This window comes from Eptesicus fuscus, chromosome 5, assembly GCF_027574615.1.
Source record: "Eptesicus fuscus isolate TK198812 chromosome 5, DD_ASM_mEF_20220401, whole genome shotgun sequence".
In the NCBI taxonomy this organism is placed as follows: domain Eukaryota; kingdom Metazoa; phylum Chordata; class Mammalia; order Chiroptera; family Vespertilionidae; genus Eptesicus; species Eptesicus fuscus.
The window spans coordinates 59396297-59416695 of record NC_072477.1 but is presented as its reverse complement, the minus strand read 5'-3'; the positions used below and the strand labels follow the sequence as shown (position 1 = coordinate 59416695).

At 42.7% G+C, this 20399-nt stretch overlaps 1 protein-coding gene across 1 annotated transcript in view; it reads right to left on the bottom strand.

The window, feature by feature from the left end:
• The window catches only part of CEP152 (centrosomal protein 152), a 91266-nt gene that overhangs the window by 23925 nt on the left and 46942 nt on the right, over positions 1-20399 (bottom strand). The window contains exons 14-19 of the mRNA XM_008143243.3: positions 14536-14664; positions 13839-13948; positions 12970-13098; positions 12695-12827; positions 5091-5372; positions 2884-3015 (exon numbers count right to left, since the gene is read on the bottom strand). Of these exons, the coding sequence (XP_008141465.2) occupies positions 2884-3015; positions 5091-5372; positions 12695-12827; positions 12970-13098; positions 13839-13948; positions 14536-14664 (915 nt within the window). The remainder of the gene's footprint in view (positions 1-2883; positions 3016-5090; positions 5373-12694; positions 12828-12969; positions 13099-13838; positions 13949-14535; positions 14665-20399) is intronic.

Sequence of the window (20399 nt, the reverse complement as noted above, 5' to 3'; positions counted from 1 at the left end):
TGAACTATTTCAACAAACTAAAAAGTATAGAGAATAATGTAATAAACACCCAGGTACTGCCACATGACTTAAAGATAGATTAAAACACTTTTATTTATGTTGGATTATTTCTTTAAGTAATTTGTGGAATAAGATCACAAATACAATGTATGAATCATTTATAATGTCTGTCATGCACATTATTATCCAAAAAGTGGTTGTGACATTGGGACAGTAGCACATGCTTGATACTACAATCCATGATGTTCTGTGTATTACAGCTAAGAAGAGAGGATCTATACATTTGGCACAAAATGGCACCTGAAGTTTGGCTTAGTTTGCATGTCTCCAATCTGGTAGGTATGTATGTTTTTCCATTGGTTTTTGCTGTTTGGAATTCTCATGAAGATTATTTGTTCACTAGAGGCCCGGTACACAAAATTCGTGAATGGGGGCAGGGGGGTCCCTCAGCCCAGCCTGCACCCTCTCCAATCTGAGACCCCTCAAGAGATGTCCGACTGCCCACTTAAGCAGTCGGACATCCCTCTCACGATGCAGAACTGCTGGCTCCCAACCGCTCGCCTGCCTACCAGCCTGATTGCCCCTAACCGCTTCTGCCTGTCAGCCTGATCACCCCCTACCAGACTGATTGACGCCTAACTGCTCCCCTGCTGGCCCGATGGCCCCTAACTGCCCTCCCCTGATGGCCTGGTCACTCCTAACTGCCCTCCCCTGCTGGCCCGGTCGCCCCTAACTTCCCTCCCTTACTAGCCTGGTCACCTCTAACTGCCCTCTCTTGCCATCCCAATTGCCCCTAACTGCCCTCCCCTGCCGGCCTGGTCACCCCTAACTGCCCTCCCCTGCCGGCCTGGTCACCCCTAACTGCCCTCTCCTGCTGGCCTGGTCGCCTCTAACTGTGCTCCCCTGCAGGGCTGGTCCCCCCACAACTGCCCTGTCTTTCAGGCCTGGTCCCTCCCAACTGTCCTCCCCTGATGGCCATCTTGTGGCGGCCATCTTGTGTCCACATGGGGGTGGCCATCTTGTGTGTTGGAATGATGGTCAATTTGCATATTACCTCTTTATTATATAGGATATCTTTGGCAGACTTATTCATGGATGCTTGTTTTCTTAACATATACTAGTAATAATGTTCCTCCTGTTTGATTCATTTATTTTCCTTATTTTTATCATCTTCTTTTGTTATTTTTTATTACAAGTAAAAATGTTTTAAAGGTTTGTACATATTTTATCCTATTTGTCTTTGCTACTGAGTCTGTTGCCTCAAATTTTATTATGATACATATCTGAAATATCTGATTTAATTTTAAAAAATAACTCCTTACCCCTGGCTGACATTTCTCAGTGGTTAGAGTGTCAGCCCGAAAACCAAAGGGTCACAGGTTCCATTCCCAGTAAAGGCAACGTACCTGAGTTGCAGGTTTCATACCTGCTCCCAGTTGGGGTGTGTGCAGGAAACAATCAATCTATGTGTCTCCCTCACATCGATGTTCCTCTCTCTTTCTTCCTCTCTTCCTCTCTCTCTCTCTCTCCCTCTCGTCTACTCTCTCTAAAAATCAATGGAAGGCATGGGGGGGTAACAGGTATGGAGTGGAGGGGTCAATGGGGAAAAATAGGAGACATCTATAATACTTTCAACAATAAATATAAATTTTTAAAAATCAATGGAAAATAAAAAAACAAAACTCTTTAATCAACCTAGATTTTATGGCAATGCAGGGTGTAGGTAAACTTAACTTTTCCCAAGTGTTATCTGGCTGTCAGAAGAGTGTTTATTATAATATTATTTATCATTCTGTTGTTTTTGAAATAATTTACTGATGTTTTATTCACAGTTGGGCCTAACTCTGAAGTCTGTATTTTACTGAATGAAAAAGAATGTTATATTTGTGACTCTCTACTATCAGAATTATTGCTTTCCAATACATTCTGTGTTGGGGTTGGACTACTACTTCTTTTCTAGAACATTAAAAAAAATATATCTGGTCCTTTTAGTTTTCCAATAAATTTTAGAATCATAGGGTCAAATTTCAAGACTATGTTCAGTTTAATGGCATTTTGATGAGAATTGATTTACACTATGAAACTAAGCTGGGAGAATACAAATAATTACAGTGACGGAACATGAGATCTCTGAAAAGGAGAGTTGGATTGACTATTTACCAAGGAGAACCCTATATAATAAAAGGGTAATATGAAAATCGACCAAACAAGGACAGAAAGACCGGTCGCTATGATAAGCACTGACTACCAGGGGGCAGACGCTCAACACAGGAGCTGCCCCTTGGTGGTCAATACGCTGCCACCCACAAGCTGGGCTGACAGCTGGCAAGCGCAGCGGCCATGGTGGGAGCCTCTCCCACCTCTGGGGCAGTGCTAAGGATGTCCAACTGCAGCTTAGGCCCGCTCCCCTCATTGGCCATCCCCCGAGGGCTCTCGGACTACGAGAGGGCACAGGCCGGGCTAAGGGACTCGCCCCCCACCAGTGCACAAATCTCGTGCACCAAGCCTCTAGTATGTTATAAGAAGACTACTGACACAGAACAAAAAACAATCCTTAAGCAGGTGAAAGGACACTGAATAGCTAGTAAACAGATAAACACCTGTCCTCAATTTCTCCTAAAGATCTGGCAAGACAGAGTGCAACTGAGTTTCACAGGTAAGGTTGTCTTCCTGATTCTGTGAGTTTCAAGAGTTCCTAAATACATTCTCTCTCCCTGAGCAACTTGATGACAATGAGAACAGGGACCACCGGCCAGACTCTGAGCTAATACTTAACATGCATCATCACATTTAACCCTCCAACAACCCTGTGAGTCGGCACCAATTTCCAGGACTGAGATGAGAGAAGAGGGCAGGAGGGGCCTTTCCCGGGAGAGTTCTTACCCGTTTGGCCACAAAGACCTCTTGCTGTTCTTCCCACCTCTTCTGTTCCGCTCTGACACGTGCTTTATACTCTGCAAGCTCAGGCAGTTCTTCCAGCCATCGATGGCGAGCATTTTGCACAGCTGTTTCTACCTGGAGGATATTGCAAGAGAAAGAGGTAAAGGGGGGTATAAAATTTCAAAAGGACGCCATTTGCAAATAGCAACTGTGATGGCATGTGTATGTTACGCTGCATTGTACTACATCACAGTTATAACTGACTTCAAGTACCTCCCCTTACCCCAAACAGTGGAGTCTAATACACCTGTTCTAAACTTCCCGTACTGTCCCATGCAAATGCCACAACAGGAAGTGAGGGCCTATAAATGTTTGATGGCCAGTACTATTTTAGAAAGCTCTGTACAAAGTACCAATTGCCATTTCCCTATCTTGGGAAAAGGAGAAGACAGACAGAAGGGCTGCTTGGTGCTAGCTGCTGTACAATCAGTACACCTACCCCCTTCTCAGTCCTCACGCCCTATACACACACACACACACACACACACACACACACACACACACACACACACACACACGCATGCATGCATACAAGCACCAATACAGTTTAGAGCCTTATACATGGCATATTTTCCTGCAGTCAAGAATGAGTTTGTGACTAAAGAATAAGGGTAGTACATCAATTCAGGCAAAAATCTAAGACTTGATGAATTATAAGGCTAATCTGCTTATAAATCTATTACAAGATCATTTATTAAATAGTAATTCCTTATTCTCGTTTTGAAATACAGATACACACATACATACAGTATATCCACACACACAGAGAAAAGTGCAGCTGATATAAGAGGCTGTATTCCTCACTAAAATGTCATATACAGTTACAGGTAAATTCCAAAGAGTTAAAAATATGGGGAAAAGATAAAGTACCTATAGAAATTTATATTCCTTAAAAAGTTCGTATGCAATTCCCTTTCTACTATACTACGCTATTTGCTTTTCTTCACAAGAGCTATACTTGAGCTTGATCTATAACTGAACCCTTAAACATGTCTCTTTGTTGACAGAGTATTTTCTTGCTCTGTTCAAGTCTTACGGTAAACATTTCAGAAAATTATTTTAACTGACGGAAGATATCCTTGATACCATTACATGCATTTGCCTATGTTTCCAGACTTTAAGGATGCCCTGCAACATCATGTAGAACAATTTAACGAGTAGGCAGAATTTTCAAGTATTTAGCAAAAGCTGAGTATGTTTTTCAAAATGTTACTTCAGGTTATTATCTTAAGACTTTTAATAATAGTTTTAAATAATAAATACACAATAAATATTATATAAAGGTTCCAGGAACTTCTAAGGTCTAGAAACCCTATCACGTGGTCTGTGAGGTCAAAACCATTTTCAAAACAATAGTCAGACATTCTCCATCTTTTCTACTCTTGTTCTCTCACGTTGAAACGGTGTCGTTCTCCGGGCAACACGTTATGTGGTGGTGTCACTGCTCTCACAGCCGATGGAATACGTGCTAGAAAAGATGTTTTTGAAAAATTTCTTATGTAAAGGTAGCCCGAGACCAAAAAATTCAAGAAGTGCTGCAATTGATAAAACAAACTGCTCGTCTTCACTCTGTGCACACAGAGCTGTGCTTTCCTTGGTGTGACAGCTCTCGGAAATGAAGTGACAAGCCCCAGTTAAAAGTGAAACAGCTTTCTGGGCGTGTCCCGGGGGAGGTAAGGGCACCATTTTGGGGGCAGAAGATGGGATTTACAGACCATGTCCCTGCTTATTCAACCTCACAAGTCTCAACACAAACACCGTCAAAGACCTTTCGCTTTACGTTTGCTTATCTACAGCCACGTTGGTGGAATGTTTTCTATACAGTTAGACAGGAAAGGTTCATAATTAAATGGTGTTTAATTCAGCTGTAAAGCCACCGTCTTTAACCTCAGCTTTTTGAATGCTCAGAGTAACCTCAGAGGAGCAAACATTTTGTCAATGGAAAGAATATACAGAAACGTTGAGGGGGTAACAGTTTTTATAACAGAAACATAATGAGGACAATTTTAGGAGCCGCATAGGAGTCCTCTACCCTAGAATGCACAAACATTTTAAAGTATAAAGTTATGAAGCAGTGCGATGATAGCATTTTATAGGCTTTTGCTAATAGACAAGCAGTTCCAATAATTTTACTAAAATAAACCTATTACCTGTTTGGCAACGTTTTCACAATATTTGAGTTCCAATTCAACCTCGAGTTTCTTCAGGGCTGCCTTGATAGCTCTGTCCTTTTCCTGCTCTGGATCCTGCTGGGCCCCCTGCTCCTGTCCTTCTGTCACCATTGCCATCTCTTTCTGGGAAACAGCATCTTTGGCGGCTACCTGGTCCGTCTGGCTGTAACAGTCAGAGGTTGTCTTTTTCATTGCCTTTACAGTTTGAGCCAGCTTAGCCTGCCACTCCTTTTCAATCTGTTGAAAAAGTTCTTCTTTCATCTGTTTTCAAAAGAAAAATATTCAAATCATTATTAGTGAAAACTAGAATAGATAGCCAAAAAGGCAGCCACAGCTGTGTTTGAAAACCATCTAGACATTGTTGTGATAATTACATGAGGTTTGGAAATGAAGTCTGTGGAAATATGTTCTCAAGTAATTCCTGAAAATTACTCTTTGACCTTATCTACGTGACATAAATCACATGGAAAATTTAAGTCTGTCGTGTAAGGTCAGGCTTTCTTGCTCTCAAGATGCAACCTGCTGGAGCCTTTGGCATTGCCAATACCAAGATGACATGATAGGAAGAAAGGAATAGGGGGAGAAATAAAAAAGAGGGATTGAGGAAGAGGGAGGGAGGGAGGGAGAAGGAGAGGAGATGGGAGGGGGAAGAAGGGAGGGAAGGAGAGGGAAGGGGAAGGGAAGGGAAAAATTTTTGCTCTTAATATGTGTTTCCTATCAACACAAGGCTTTCCACAAAGCAAGCACTCTGCATGTCTAATTAATAAGCCTAATTTTATTCACTAGAACACATGAGAATTTTCTTTGTTATATTAAACTAGAGGCCCGGTGCACGAAATTCGTGCACGGGGGTGGGGGGGTAGGGGAGGTGTCCCTCAGCCCAGCCTGCACCCTCTCCAATCTGGGACCCTTCGAGGGATGTCCGACTGCCCGTTTAGGCCCGATCCCATCGGGCCTAAACGGGCAGTCGGACATCCCTCTCATAACCCAGGACTGCTGGCTCTCAACCACTCACCTGCCAGCCTGATCACCACCTAACCACTCCCTTGCCATCCTGATCGATGTCTAACTGCTCCCCTGCCGGCCCGATTGCCCCCAACTGCCCTCCCCTGCAGGCCTGGTCGCCCCTAACTGTCCTCCCCTGCAGGCCTGGTAGCCCCCAACTGCCCTCCGCTGCTGGCCTGGTCCCCCCCAACTGCCCTCCCCTGCAGGCCTGGTAGCCCCCAACTGCCCTCCCCTGCTGGCCTGGTCCCCCCCAACTGCCCTCCCCTGCCGGCCTGGTCCCCCCAACTACCCTCCCCTGCAGGCCTGGTTGCCCCCAACTGCCCTCCCCTGCTGACCTGGTCACCCCTAACTTCCCTCCCTTGCCAGCCTGGTCACCCCTAACTTCCCTCCCCTGCCAGCCTGGTCGCCCCCAACTGTCCTCCCCTGCAGGCCTGGTTGCCCCTAACTGCCCTCCCCTGCCAGCATGGTCGCCACTAACTGCCCTCCTCTGCAGGCCTGGTCACTCCCAACTGCCCTCCTCTGCTGACCTGGTCACCCCTAACTGCCCTCCCCTGCAGACCTGGTTGCCCCCAACTGCCCTCCCCTGCTGATCATCTTGTGGCAGCCATCTTCTGTCCACGTGGGGGCGGCCATCTTTGACCACATGGGGGCAGCCATCTTGTGTGTTGGAGTGATGGTCAATTTGCATATTACCTCTTTATTATATAGAACTAGAGGCCCGGTGCACAAAATTCGTGCACAGGTAGGGTCCCTAGGCCTGGTCAGTGATCAGGGCAAATCAGGTTCCCTGCCTCCCAGCCTCCCTCAGCGCCCCGCCACCGCTGGTTGCCCACCATGTTTCATGCCACCCCCTGATGGTCAGCGCACGTCATAGCGAGTGATCGAACTCCCGGTCAAACTCCCCAGGGGACAATTTGCATATTAGCCTTTTATTATATAGGATTATAGATTGGTCTTAAACTTAGAATCATTTCACAATATGAAAGTAGGTCATGGTTTCATTTTAAAGAATAAAAAAGTGCCCTAAAAAAATTATATCCAAAATTGGGTTGAAGAATCAATATGGGGGGGCGGGGAGGAGTATGGGAGGTAATCCTATATAATAAAGAGGTAATATGCTAATTGACTCTCATGCCCTCACACAAGATGGCCGCCCCATGTGGTAAAAGATGGCCACCCCCATGTGGTCAAAGATGGCCAGCAGGGGAAGGCAGTTGGGGGTGACCAGGCCGGCAGGGGAGGGCAGTTGGGGGGGACCGGGTTGGCAGGGGAGGGCAGTTGAGGGTGACCAGGCCGGCAGGGGAAGGCAGTTGGGGGGGGGGGATCTGGCCTGCAGGGGAGGGCAGTTGGGGGCGATCGGGCCGGCAGGGGAGTAGTTAGGCATTGATCAGGCTGGCAGGAGAGTGGTGAGGGGGTGATCAGGCTGGCAGGCAGGTGAGCGGCTGGGAGCCAGCAGTTCTGGATTGTGAGAGGGATGTCCGACTGCCAGTTTAGGCCCAATCCCCTTTACATTTCTGAAAGCCTTACATTTTGAGATAAGCCAAAAATCACTGCATACAGATGCCCACAAACTGCAGTTCCAGAGAAGTACACCCCTGTGGGATTGGGCCTAAACCGGCAGTCAGACATCCCCCGAGGGGTCCCAGATTGGAGAGGGTGCAGGCTGGGCTGATAGACACTCCCCCCCCTCCCCAGTGCACAAATTTCATGCACTGGGCCTCTAGTTTTTTAAAATAAAATTGGTCTAAGCTACTAATAGCCCAATTCTGAAAAGTATAATGAGTGATTATGTACTTGGCAATGAAAAGTTACATGTCTGTTCAGGAAGAATTCTCTCTCAACAGTTAATACTACATTTTTCAAACACGGTGACTAGAAAGAAATTTTAACCCACACCTCTTTCTGTTCCTTATCTGTGTGCTTTGGCTAACATCACTTCATTTTAACCTGCTGTTCAATATCACTTTCCTGTTCTTTTGGCCACTTGTTGTTGTTTTTTCTGTAATAAGGGTATCTTGGTACTTTTCTACAAGTTCCACCTGCAATTTGCTTATATATTCTTCTCTTTCCTCCAATAACTGTCTCTTTAAACAAAAATCCAAGTAAATATCTCTGTACAACACTAATATTCTCCAAGTCAAATTTATAAAATAATGGTTACATGTATGCAATAGAGAACAGCAACAGAGACAAATGACCTTTCCAAATGCCAAGTCAATTGGCTGAATAAGTTGCTTGTAAAAAGCCGGCATGCATCTCAAATATTGGATAAAAAATCATGATGGCTCTATCAACAGAAAAACATCTAATATAATAAATACAGTCCCAGAAGACAAAATACCCTTTTTAAAAAGTAAAACTGAAATATACATTTATATCCCACCATCAGGGGATTCATCAGATATCTTAGCCCAGAAAAAATTTACATTTCTGAAAGCCTTACATTTTGAGATAAGCCAAAAATCACTGCTCTGTACTAAAAGTTATGCATCTTGTGATAAATCCTAATTGGGGGTTTTTCATTGTCAAAGATAAAATGTTTTTATCAAGACTAGCTAAAGCATTAGCAGATACGAAATGTCAGGTTTTTAAATATTCACACAACATTCTCTATTCACTCTAAGAACCTAGTGCATCTGAAAATGGGAATCCCTTGCATGATGTTACATCATTGCAAATAAGACTCCTCACAGGGGTCAAAATTATTTATGAGCGTTTGTTTGAAAATGTTCAGAGACAGTTTTCTGGAGGTATCACTGAAAGGCCGTGAGAAGTCACATACAGATGCCCACAAACGGCAGTGCCAGAGACGTACACCCCACACACCCAGTGCCACGCAGCACCGAGCTTTTGCTCTGCCTCTCTTTTGGTATTATTTCTGACTCATGACCACCTGGTTGTGGGGTCACGCGAGGACAAAGCCCGATTCCCCCTTCCAGTCAGTTGAACGGTGTCCACCTGGCCAGCGGCCACAAGGAGCAGAGCAGCACATACTCAGGTGCCTTGTCCTTGACAGCCTACGAGTCTCACCAGACTCTCTGCTTGTCCTCGGCCTGCACGCAAGCCGTTGCAAGCATGGCACCCGCCCCCTCTCCTCTACTAGGTAAGCCCCTGCCTAACCCTGGCCGAGGGCGGAAACGTTCCTGCCGTGGGGTCTTCTCCAGGTGTAAGTAGTAAAGGCTATATCAGTGATGGGCAACCTTTTGAGCTTGGTGTGTCAAACTTCACCAAAAAACTGAGCATAACTCGGGTAGTGTGTCACTTTGAGGAAAAAACATCATTTTGCAAATGTTTCATCCTCAGGAGCAGCAAATGTTTCATCCTCGGCATGCGGCCGCCTCAGCGGCCGCGTGTCATCAGAAATGGCTATGCACATAGGTTCGACATCACTGGGCTATATCCTTCCTCTCTGGTCCCCCGTGTGGTTTTTTTTGAACTATCAAAGGACAGTGTGGCACTCCTGGGATTGGAGCTCTTCCATCACACTGGTTGTCTGGGTCTTTTCTGGTTCACAGCTGACCTAGACTAGTTCTGTCTTAATTGCCATCTGATTCCTCCCCACCACTGGCACATGCCGACTAGATGATCTCTATGCTCAGTGCTCTGTGATTTTGGAAATTCTCCAGTGACCAAGAGACCCATTTCTTCACAATCAGGTCGTGGGGACTGCAGCTGCACCACATAGGTGAGAAAATTGTCACATAACACTGGTATTATATTTTTTGTTTGATTATTTTTTGTTGGACTATAGAAGAAATATTCAAATTTTCCTCTCTGTGTATATGTCTATCCCTCAGGAGATTTTTCCCATTTGTACCTGCACTTCCTTTTGATTCACAGCAGAAAATTGCTACCAATTTTCTGTGTTTGTGGGTATGTAAGTTAATTTTGCTACCTCATAAACCAGCTAAAATTTAGTGATTTAAAACAACAAACAAACTTCTCTTATTTCTCAAGAAACTGTGGGTCAGCCAGGGCTTGATTCCGGTCTAAGCCAATACAGCTGGTCTCTGCAGGCAACTGGGGCTACATGGTCTAAGCTGGCCTCACGTGTCTCGTAGTTAGTGCGGTGTCTGCAAGGACAATGGCGATGACTTGATCACATGTGTCATCATCCAACAGGTTATCCCAGATCATTCACATGGTAGTGGCCACAGGGTTCCTAAGAGCACCAAACTTCCAAAAGCCTCAATGCATCAATGCTTCCCAATGACCAAAGTCAGTCATGTGGCCAAGGTCAAATTCAAGGAAGAGAAAGAGTCTCTGCCTCTTACTGAGAAGAACCACAATATCACGCTGCAAGGGGGCATGCATTCAGGGGTAGGAAAAAGGTCTGGCCATTTCTGCAATTCGCCACAGCGAGGAAAACCTTGTTCCCTCTCTTCACAGAGGAAAAATAATAGATTTACTGGGTATAGGGATGCACCATCTGAAGATATTACAGAAATATCTATTCCGAAAGTTGTACCATTAAAGGGAAAGAAATATTTGGATAGTTTTAAAGCACTTGTTTTGCATGGCTCGAACTGCAAAAAAAAAAAACCCTCTAACTTGTAAGGACTGACTTAGCATGTATTATAACTAAATATATGAGCCTTAATGTGTACAGGTATGGCATTATGAACGGGACTATTGAACATCTCTGCCTTGTCTATGAGTCTGAAGGGTTCTGTGTGCATGACTTTTTTTCCCTTTCTCTGAACAAGCCAGGTTAACATGAGGAAAGTTCTGTGTTAATAAAAGCTTTAGAACTTGGAATTGAGCTCCTACTTAACCCCCAGCTGGACTCAATAACTGTTTCAGAAGAGAGCACATATGAAACATATGAAACTTTGGACTCCTGGTTTTGACTGTCTTATAAATTCTGTATCCAGACTAAGTCCCTGACCTGAAGCTCAGCCACAGGAAATATGGCTTATGCCCAGCAGAGAAGGGCTACCCAAAAAGTTACTTAGTTTTTTCCAGAGTCTAATAACATTCTTCCATTGTATGCGTGTGAAATATATCATAGGCCCCAGCTGGTCTGGCTCAGTGGATAGAGCATCAGCCCACAGACTGAAGGGTCCCAGGTTCAATTCCAGGCAAGGGCACATGCCCATGTTGTGGGCTCGATCCCTAGTAGGGGGCATGCAGGAGGCAGCCAATCAATGATTCTCTTTCATCATTGATGTTTCTATCTCTATCTCCCTCTCCCTTCCTCTCTGAAATCAATAAAAATATAGTAAAGTATATGTATATACACACATGTATATGTATGTATATGTATATATATAATAGGAAAATAGTTTGGTTTATCTTTACCTAGCTCTGGAGGATATGAAATAATTCAAGTCTCTTAAATTTAAAGAAATTCTGTCCTGACTGGCTTATAAATACTCCTAAGCCATATAAAGGGCGTATCTCTCTCTCTCTCTCTCTCTCTCTCTCTCTCTTTCTCTCTCTTCTCTCTCTCTCTCTATATATATACACACACACACACACACACACACACACACACATATATATATATATAGAATTAAAAAAAAAGAATCACACTAGAGATCTATTTTAATTTTTATAACATTACTAAAAGCTAAGTTTTTAACTTCTAGGTAATTTAAGATCCCTTCTAACTTTTACACTTCCAGTACTAAATTTAAACAGCTCCCTTTAGAATTATACATGACATGTTTTTTTACCATATTAACCTACTCAAAAGTAATCAAAATATTAAATGAATTGAGTTCCTCACCTGCTCTTTACTATTTTTTTTAAGTCTGTGGTAGCAAGGCCTTGCTTTAATGTGACTTATTCAAAAGCTGTTTAGAACATTTACTCAGGCCTTTAAAAATATTTTCTAATCTAGACGCAGGTGGCTTTCAAACTGTGGTCTGCACCTGTCCAAAGTGGGAGTGAGAACTGTGTCTGGATGTGACTCTGAGGACAGGGAAGGAAAGAGGAGGTGCACCTCTGTCCACGCGATCGGACTCTGGACACTCAGCAATGGCCGCCTGGACGACAGGGAGGAGCAGAGCACACGGTAGCCCCTCCCGCTTCCCTGAGAGGCCACACTGACCCTGACCTTCCTCTCCACAGCCACCATGCCACCCCCTTCCCTGTCATGACACCCAAATTCATGTGACCACTGTGCCCCCCCAGAATGCAACGATGCTCCGACACGGGTGGAGAAATGGGCCGGAGCAAATGCCCCTGAAGGAATACTCTGTACCGGGCTCAGAGGACTGGGTAGGGCCGCCTGAGCAGCCCACAAGCAAATGCAAAATGAGGATCCCGGGTTTCAGACTCAAAGTGACTCGGGTCCACTCCTATTTTCAGAACTCGTTTTTGCCTCTGAGGAAAGAATCGATACGGAAGAATGATTTTCTCCTATATGTAGGCCAATTTCTAATAATGTTTTAATAATCATCTCAACACTTAAATGTATCACGTGAGCTATAGTAGTGTGAAATAGCCAAAAGAAAAGAGACTTCTACGTACGCCCTCCCCCTTGCACAGGAGAACAAGTGTACTGGTTTCAATGACAACAGCGAGGCCGGGGAAATCAACTGAAGGAAACACGGTATTAACTTGTGCTGTACCTTCTCCTGCGTTTGCTGCTCCTTTTCGATGGTCTTCCTGAGAGTCGATTCTAGGTCATCCTTCTCTCTGCACACTTCCAGGTAACACTCCTGCACAGCGGCCATCTCCTTATTCATCTTATCCAGTTCAGACCTTGGATACACAAAACCAGTAGCTAAATGACCACAAAAAAAAAAAAAAAAATACCAGGGCTGCAGCACAATGTTCTCTAAAATAGGAAATAGGAGAGCGTTGTCTTACAGCTTCGAAGGCAGCTAAACTGTTTTGTTCTCACCTAAGTTGCAAGCGAGTCCCCTCATAGACCTCGAAGAGCTGCTGCTTCTCCACAGCATGCTTCGCTAACAGGCTCTCGCGAATCTGGGCTTTCACGGCTTCGTGGTGCTGCTGGTAAGTCCTCTCACACCTGCGAACAAGGCGGCCAGCTTCACAAGAAACCCCGGGACCAACTGGTTTCCCCTCCTCCCTTTCCCCCACTCTTCCCTAATGCACGTGATCATTAAGGTCAGATTGGTTGTCCCCAACCAAAAGTGGTAATGATTAATTTTCACTGTATCGTAAGAATCGTCAGATATTTCTTTCCTCAAATGTTTCTAGAAAAAGAATTAGAAACTTGGATTGAGGATGTCCTTCACACGGAGAGAACAGTCTGTGTTGAGGACTTGTTTATGAAAAATGAACTGAAATAACTGAGGGTGTGTGTGTGGTTCCTAAATTGCAAGTCATCTATATTAAACACAAATAAATACTTAGTAGTACTGAACTCACATGTAAGTTATGTTCCAAAAGTCCGTTTCCAAGTTTATGATTTGGTATTTGGAAGACATACCCTCTCACAGATTTCTTCCTTATATAGAATAGCCTTTAAAACAGCCTTAAGCTATACCATTTCAATGAACCACCATGTGACGGTGCTATAGAACCCAACACACCATCTAACACCACTTCTATGGAAAATGAGTTCCAAATTCTAATTTGAGAAGCCAGGGACTCGTCTTCTCCAAGCTAAGGTCTCCATAGGGAGGGGGTCACTCCATCATTTCTCTCGAATCTTTTTTGGGGGTGTGGGAGGGGAGGAAGATGAGGGGAAAGCAAATAGGGAGGGTGCCCAGGAGGCAGGCATTATATAGACTTTATAGACTTTACCTATCAATAGTTTCTTGTTTATCATGGTCAAAATCTTGTACCATTTGTCTCATTTGATTACATAACTCCTGGTTTGTATTTCTCAGTTTTTCTTCTGTTTCTTTTAGTGCCTACATATAAGAGAATAAAGTGTTTGTTGGAAATAAGTATCATTTTCGATGATTAATCTCATTTTTAAACATCCTCTGTATTTTATCTCTACCCTGTAACATTATCTGACATAGCATTTCATAATCCACAAAAGTCTCTTCATGCTTTGATAAGAGTACAGAATCATTTCTTTGACAAGGAGCTTTCTGAAAGGAGTAAAAATTAAAATTTTGTATTTTATTTGAAATATATGAAATAAAAACACTTAACCAGAGAAGTATTGGCTAACTGATGCCTGAAAATAAGTCTTAGAATTAACAGTCTTCAATAGCCTTTTAAATAAGCAAAGTTTTACTTTTTGGTCAAGGGCTACCTAAGGAGGAAAGGACACCTCTATTAGCCAAGCTACTGTACAGACAGAAAACTGGATTTACACCAACTTACTTTCTAATGAAACTACTACCCTGTGACCAACACTAAAGGGAAATAACTGGAATCCTTAATCACCTACTAATATCCTTGTCTACTAACTCACATTGCCTCCGTACTTTTGCATTTAATGTGGCCATAGAAAGTCTCACAAAATATTTTTAAAATTTGTAATTACCTGATTTTGTTGTTGCAAAACTTGAATTTCATTTTCAAGTCGCAGAATATCATCTTTGACAGTCAATTCAGAAGTAGAAGAATCAGGCCATAACTGATTAGTTGGTTTCTCTGAGGCATCTGTTTTAGTCTAAATGTTTAAAAAAAGTCAAACGTTTTTCAGGTTCTTAAAAAAGTCTAAGTACTTATCTATCTATATAAAAGGCTAATATGTAGTGTCCCCTCAGGAGTTTGACCGGGAGACTGGGAGTTCCATCACTCACTATGACATGAGCTGACCACCAGGGGGTGGCGCGGAACATGGCGTGTGACCAGCGGCAGCAGGGTGGCATGTGGGTGACGAGGGAAGGAGGAGGCGGGGAGGCAGGGGAACCAGTGGCAGCACGCAGGTGGCAAGGGAAGGAGGAGGCGGGGAAGTGGAGAGGCAGGGAACCTAACTGTCCCCGATCACTGGCCAGGCCTAGGGACCCTACCCATGCACAAATTTCGTGCACCGGGTCTCTAGTTTTGAAATAATGTCATGCAAAGAAATTGCAGAAACAGTACAAATGATTTCCATATACCTTTTACCATGTCCCCAAACATAACCACAGTACAATGATCAAAACCAGGACATTGACTAGGACACAATACTATTAACTAATCTACAGACCTTATACAAAATTTTCTGATTTTCCTCTAATGTCCTTTTCTGTTTCAGGATCCAATCTATGATCCCCCATTGCACTTAGTTGTCACATCTCACCAGTCTCCTCCAGTCTAGGACAGCTCCTCAGTCTCTGTCCTTTGTTCAAAGTCCTGATATTTTTGAGTACTAACCAATTATTTTGTAGCATGGCCCTCCATTTTTTTTCCTTTTTCTGTTGTTACTTCAATAGTAAATTCAGGTTATGCATTTTTGGCATGAATGCCACAGCAATGATGCGCATGCTTTTCGGGGAGACAAGATACCAATAAGTCTCGTCTCGTGATGATCAATTGATGAAGGGAGTGTCTGCAAGTACCTCCACTGAAAAGTTATTATTTTTCCACTTACAATTAATACCTTATAAAAAGATACTTCGAGACTATGCAAATACTCTATTTTTCATCATACTTTCACCCACTAAATTTAGTATTTATTTATTTATATAACCAGTATTAACTCATAGATACATATTTTACTCAATAGGTACAATTTTTAAGGCTTATGATAGACTTTGGCAAATTTTTTCCAGAAAGCTTGTACAAATGTCTACTCTCATGAGTTTGTCCAACTCTCTTTACCTCCAATGGCAGTGACTATCTTTAAATAACGGTTGTATTTGATGGGGGAAAGGGTATCTAACAATGGCTTCCACTGGCATTCCTTGTATTGCCATCAGAGTGGAACCTCTTACATACCTTCATTGTTCATTTGTTTTACATCTTCCCAAGTTTGTCTGTTTATATGATTGCACGTTTTCCTCTCACCATCTAAATGTCTTCGTATTTATTTTTATGAGTTCTTTTTCTAATGTTTTTTTAAATGATTTCAGAGAAGAAGGGAGAGGGAGAGACAGAAACATCGATGAGAAAGAAATATCGATTGGCTGCCTCCTGCACTGGCAATCGAGCCTACAACTCAGGCATGTGCCCTGACCAGGAATGGAACTGGCGACCTCCTGGTGCGTGGAATGACACTCAACCACCTGAGCCACACCAGCCAGGCTATTTATGACTTTTTTATTCAGGGGGTACAAAGATTGAAAACAAAACAAAACCCTATATTACTAGGCTTGTTGGTTTTATGTATTTACCTGAACTCTGAGCTCTCTTACACAATGCTTAAAAAACATCGTGTACAAGGGTCATTCTATTCATTGGGGACAGGAAGGTATGTGCATCGCATTCCCAGGTGGAGTGACAAAACATCAAGGCTTTGGCTCAGTCTTCCAATTCACAGAGTCTTCACTTTCAGAGGGAAACTGCTCCAGTTACTGACTTTCCCCTTTTCACTTGCCATCATTTCCCAGAAGCCATTGCCCCTACCCCAGTTGGCAGAGAAAATAGCTAAGATTGCTTATTCTGTTAGCTTCTCTCCAGATTTGGGGATACTAATGACACTTGAAAAGATCTCTGACTCAGGAGAACGGCTTTCATTTTTTTAACTTGGCCTCCACTTTATTTTTTTTTTTAAGATACGTTTGTTTATTTTTTTTATTGATTTGAGAGAGAAACATCGATGTGAGAAAGAAACATTGATCTGTTGCCTCCTGAATGCACCCAAACCATGGATTGAACCCACAACCTGGGTTATGTGCCCTGACCAGGAATTGAACCCACGTCCTTTTGATGTATGGGGAGGATGCTCCAACCAACCAAGCTACCCGGCCAAGGCTGGCCTCTACTTTTTAAAATTTTGATATTCATTTGTGCTTCCTTCCCCACTGGTAAGTTTTTATTACTATAAACAAAAGTAATATGCAGATACACTAAAAAAAATTCTTTCATAGCTAGCTATTACTCAGTTTTGACCTATTTTCACACTGTAGGCACTCAGGGCCTACCTACCTGTACTTGTCAGCACAAAACCCTTACAAATATCTTGAAAAAGAGAAGGACCACATAAATAGCACAATCAAGTTTCTTTCTAAAGGTGGGATTCTGAAGACATCATCTTTAAGAAAATAAGAATTATAATATTACGCCAACTCTCACACTATCTTCCTAGTTCCTAAAAGATTCTAATGAGGAACCTTCTAGATTGGCTACCGAACACTGTTTATCAAATACCTTGGAATCAAAGTATGGCTTTCACCACTACATGTGGTGAGGTAACGGTCTCTATTGAGTGTCAGGCACAGAAAGGCCTCTGTGTTTTACTTATTACGCTTACAAAATGTTAAGTGCAGATGCAGACCCTGACTGTTAGTGATAGTCTGGTTTCCTAAGGCCTTGACCACATTCTAACTTAACAGCCCAGTTTTCAACTGGAACAATCAGCAAAGTATCGGATCCATTCCCAATCATTACACAGTGCTATGAATGGGCAGACTCCTAATTTTCATCACATATTATCCTAGGAATGCCAGAAAACAGCACCGCTTTGAATAGTCATATGATTTAAAAGCAAAATACTGATTCTGTATCATAATATTAATTTGTTCTGTATGAAGGATATAAACTAACATAAAATGTACTACAAGATATGTATAATGCAATAAATATATCAGTATCTTTTTTTTTCCAATTTTTTTTATTAAGGTATTATATGTGTACATATCTTACCATTGCCACCCCCCACCCCACTCCCATATATGCCCTCACCCCCCAGAGTTTTGCATCCGTTGGTTATGCTTATATGCATGCATACAAGTCATCTTTATAATGTTCATTTTTAAAAAATGCCAAATAAGACTACATATGCCCTAGCCAGTTTGGCCCAGTGGATAGAATGTTGGCCTGCAGACTGAAGGGTCCCAGGTTCAATTCTGGCCAAGGGCATATGCCTGGGTTGTGGGCTCGATCCCCAGTGGGGGGCATGCAGGAGGCAGCTAGTCAATGATTATCTCTCATCATTGATGTTTCTATCTCTCTCTCCCTTACCCTTCCTCTCTGAAATCAATAAAGAAATATATTTTTTTAAAAAAAGACTACATACATAGCCCTGGCCAGGTAGGCTCAGTTGGTTAGAGCACTGTCCTGATACACCAAGGTTGTCGGTTCAATCCCCGCATGGGGGGGGGGGGGGGGGTGTTCTGTCACCCTGCACATACAAGAATCAACCAATAAATAAGTGGAACAACAAATCAATTTTCTCTCTCTCTCTCTCAAATCAAGAAATTTTAAAAAAAAATTTAAAGACTACATACATAAATATTTTTGCTGGCTTTCTTAAGTCTTACAAAAGCTTTAAGGAGAGAATTTCGATGGCCTAGTTATCTTTAAAAACACATCCGCACAAGTTTAAATTGATGTGTTCTCATAACATCCTTACAGCAAGCAAAGGAGTTCAACATTATATCCCAGCTATAACCATTCTTTCTGGAAATCAATGAGACACCTAAATGGTTTTGGCCTCATTAAAGATTTCAGAAAGGCCCTAGCTGGTTTAGCTAAATGGATGAGTGTCTGCCTGGTTTTGGCCTCATTAAAGATTTCAGAAAGGCCCTAGCTGGTTTAGCTAAATGGATGAGTGTCTGCCTGCGGACTGAAAGGTCCCAGGTTCGATTCCAGTCAAGGGCACATGCCTGGGTTGCGGGCTCGATCCCCAGTGGGGGGCGTGCAGGAGGCAGCCAGTCAATGATTATCTCTCATCATTGATGTTTCTATCTCTCCCTCACCCTTCCTCTCTGAAATCAATAAAAATATATTTTTTTAAAAGATTTCAGAAAGACTGAGCTTACACAATATGGATTCTATTCCATAGTCAATTCCTTCTCCTGGCATTGTAACCAGTACCACCCTTATTACACAGAGTTATAGTTATAGGTGTCCATCCACTGCAAAGCTGCATTGCTGAATGTGCAGCCGCTAATCCACGTGTGCTTATGGACACTGGAGCTTATGGCCACGGGCCAGGTGGCTGGTCCGGACTGAAATGTGCAGTTAAGTCAAAAATACAGGTTTCAAGAACTGAGCACAGACACACAAAAATGCAGACCACCTTACAACAATTTTATACTGATTAATATTGAGAATATTTTGCATATGTTGGGTTAAATAAAATATATTATTAAAATTAACTTCACTTATTACTTTTACTTTAACGGCAGCACTAGATTTTAAGTTACATATGTGACTCTACTGTATTTCACTTGGACAGTGCTGTTCTAGATTCAAAGTTCCTTTAGGAAATGGCCATTGTTTCTTTTATCACTGAATCCCACAAGACCTTGCACAAAGCACCTTTAAAAAAAAGTTTACACTGAATTATTTGTTCTTTCTCCACATACCTCCCAACCCTGCTTTCTGACTTTAAAGACTAAATAGAAAACTCTATTAGAAAAGATGTGGGAAATGAGTGACAAAGGCAAGACTTGAAGGTGTCCATGGGCTAATTAGATGACTAAACTTGAGAATTTATTTTTAAAAAACCATCCACTGGTTAAATTACTGTATCCTCTCCCATTCCCCCATCTAGGAAGTAGATCCTAGATGTTATTAATTCAACAAATATTTATTGAGAAAATATGCAGAGAATTATCAACACAATACTCATAAGAATTTCTTATATAGTAAGTTGAGGCAGAACAGACATAGCAGCAAGAGCTAAAGTCACACTTTAAAAAAACAAAAACAAATGCAGCCCTGGCCGGGTGGCTCAGTTAATTGGAATACCACACCAAAGGGTTTTGGGTTCAATCACCAGTCAGGGCACATACGGGAGGCAACCGATTGATGTTTCTCTTTCACATTGATGTTTCTCTTCTTTTCTCTTTCCTTTCTTCCTTCCTTCCTTCTTTTCTCTCTCTCTCTCTCTCTCTCTCTCTCTCTCTCTCTCTCTCTCTCTCTCTCTGTCTCTCTCTCTCTCTCTCTCTCCCTCTCTCTCTCTCTCCCTCTCTCTCTAAAAAATCAATAAACATATCCTTGGGTGTGGAGGAAAAAAAAGGAAAAACCAAATGCAGACTGCTGGGAAATGACTATGGCAAAAGAGAAGCTGGACAAAAGGAGCATTCAAATAGGAGGTATCCCCCTTCGACTTATTGATCAACTAGACTACAGAGGCAAAGGGAAAGGCTAAAACATAAAAACAACATAGGCCACGACCACCATCACTGCCACACATGTGAGAGTGTACCTGTCTGACCAATGCCACCAGTAATTTCAATATAAAGCAAAGAAAGCACCAAGATACCTGAGCTCAGGTTCAGACTCAAAAACAGGTTCCTACTCTCCTAAATG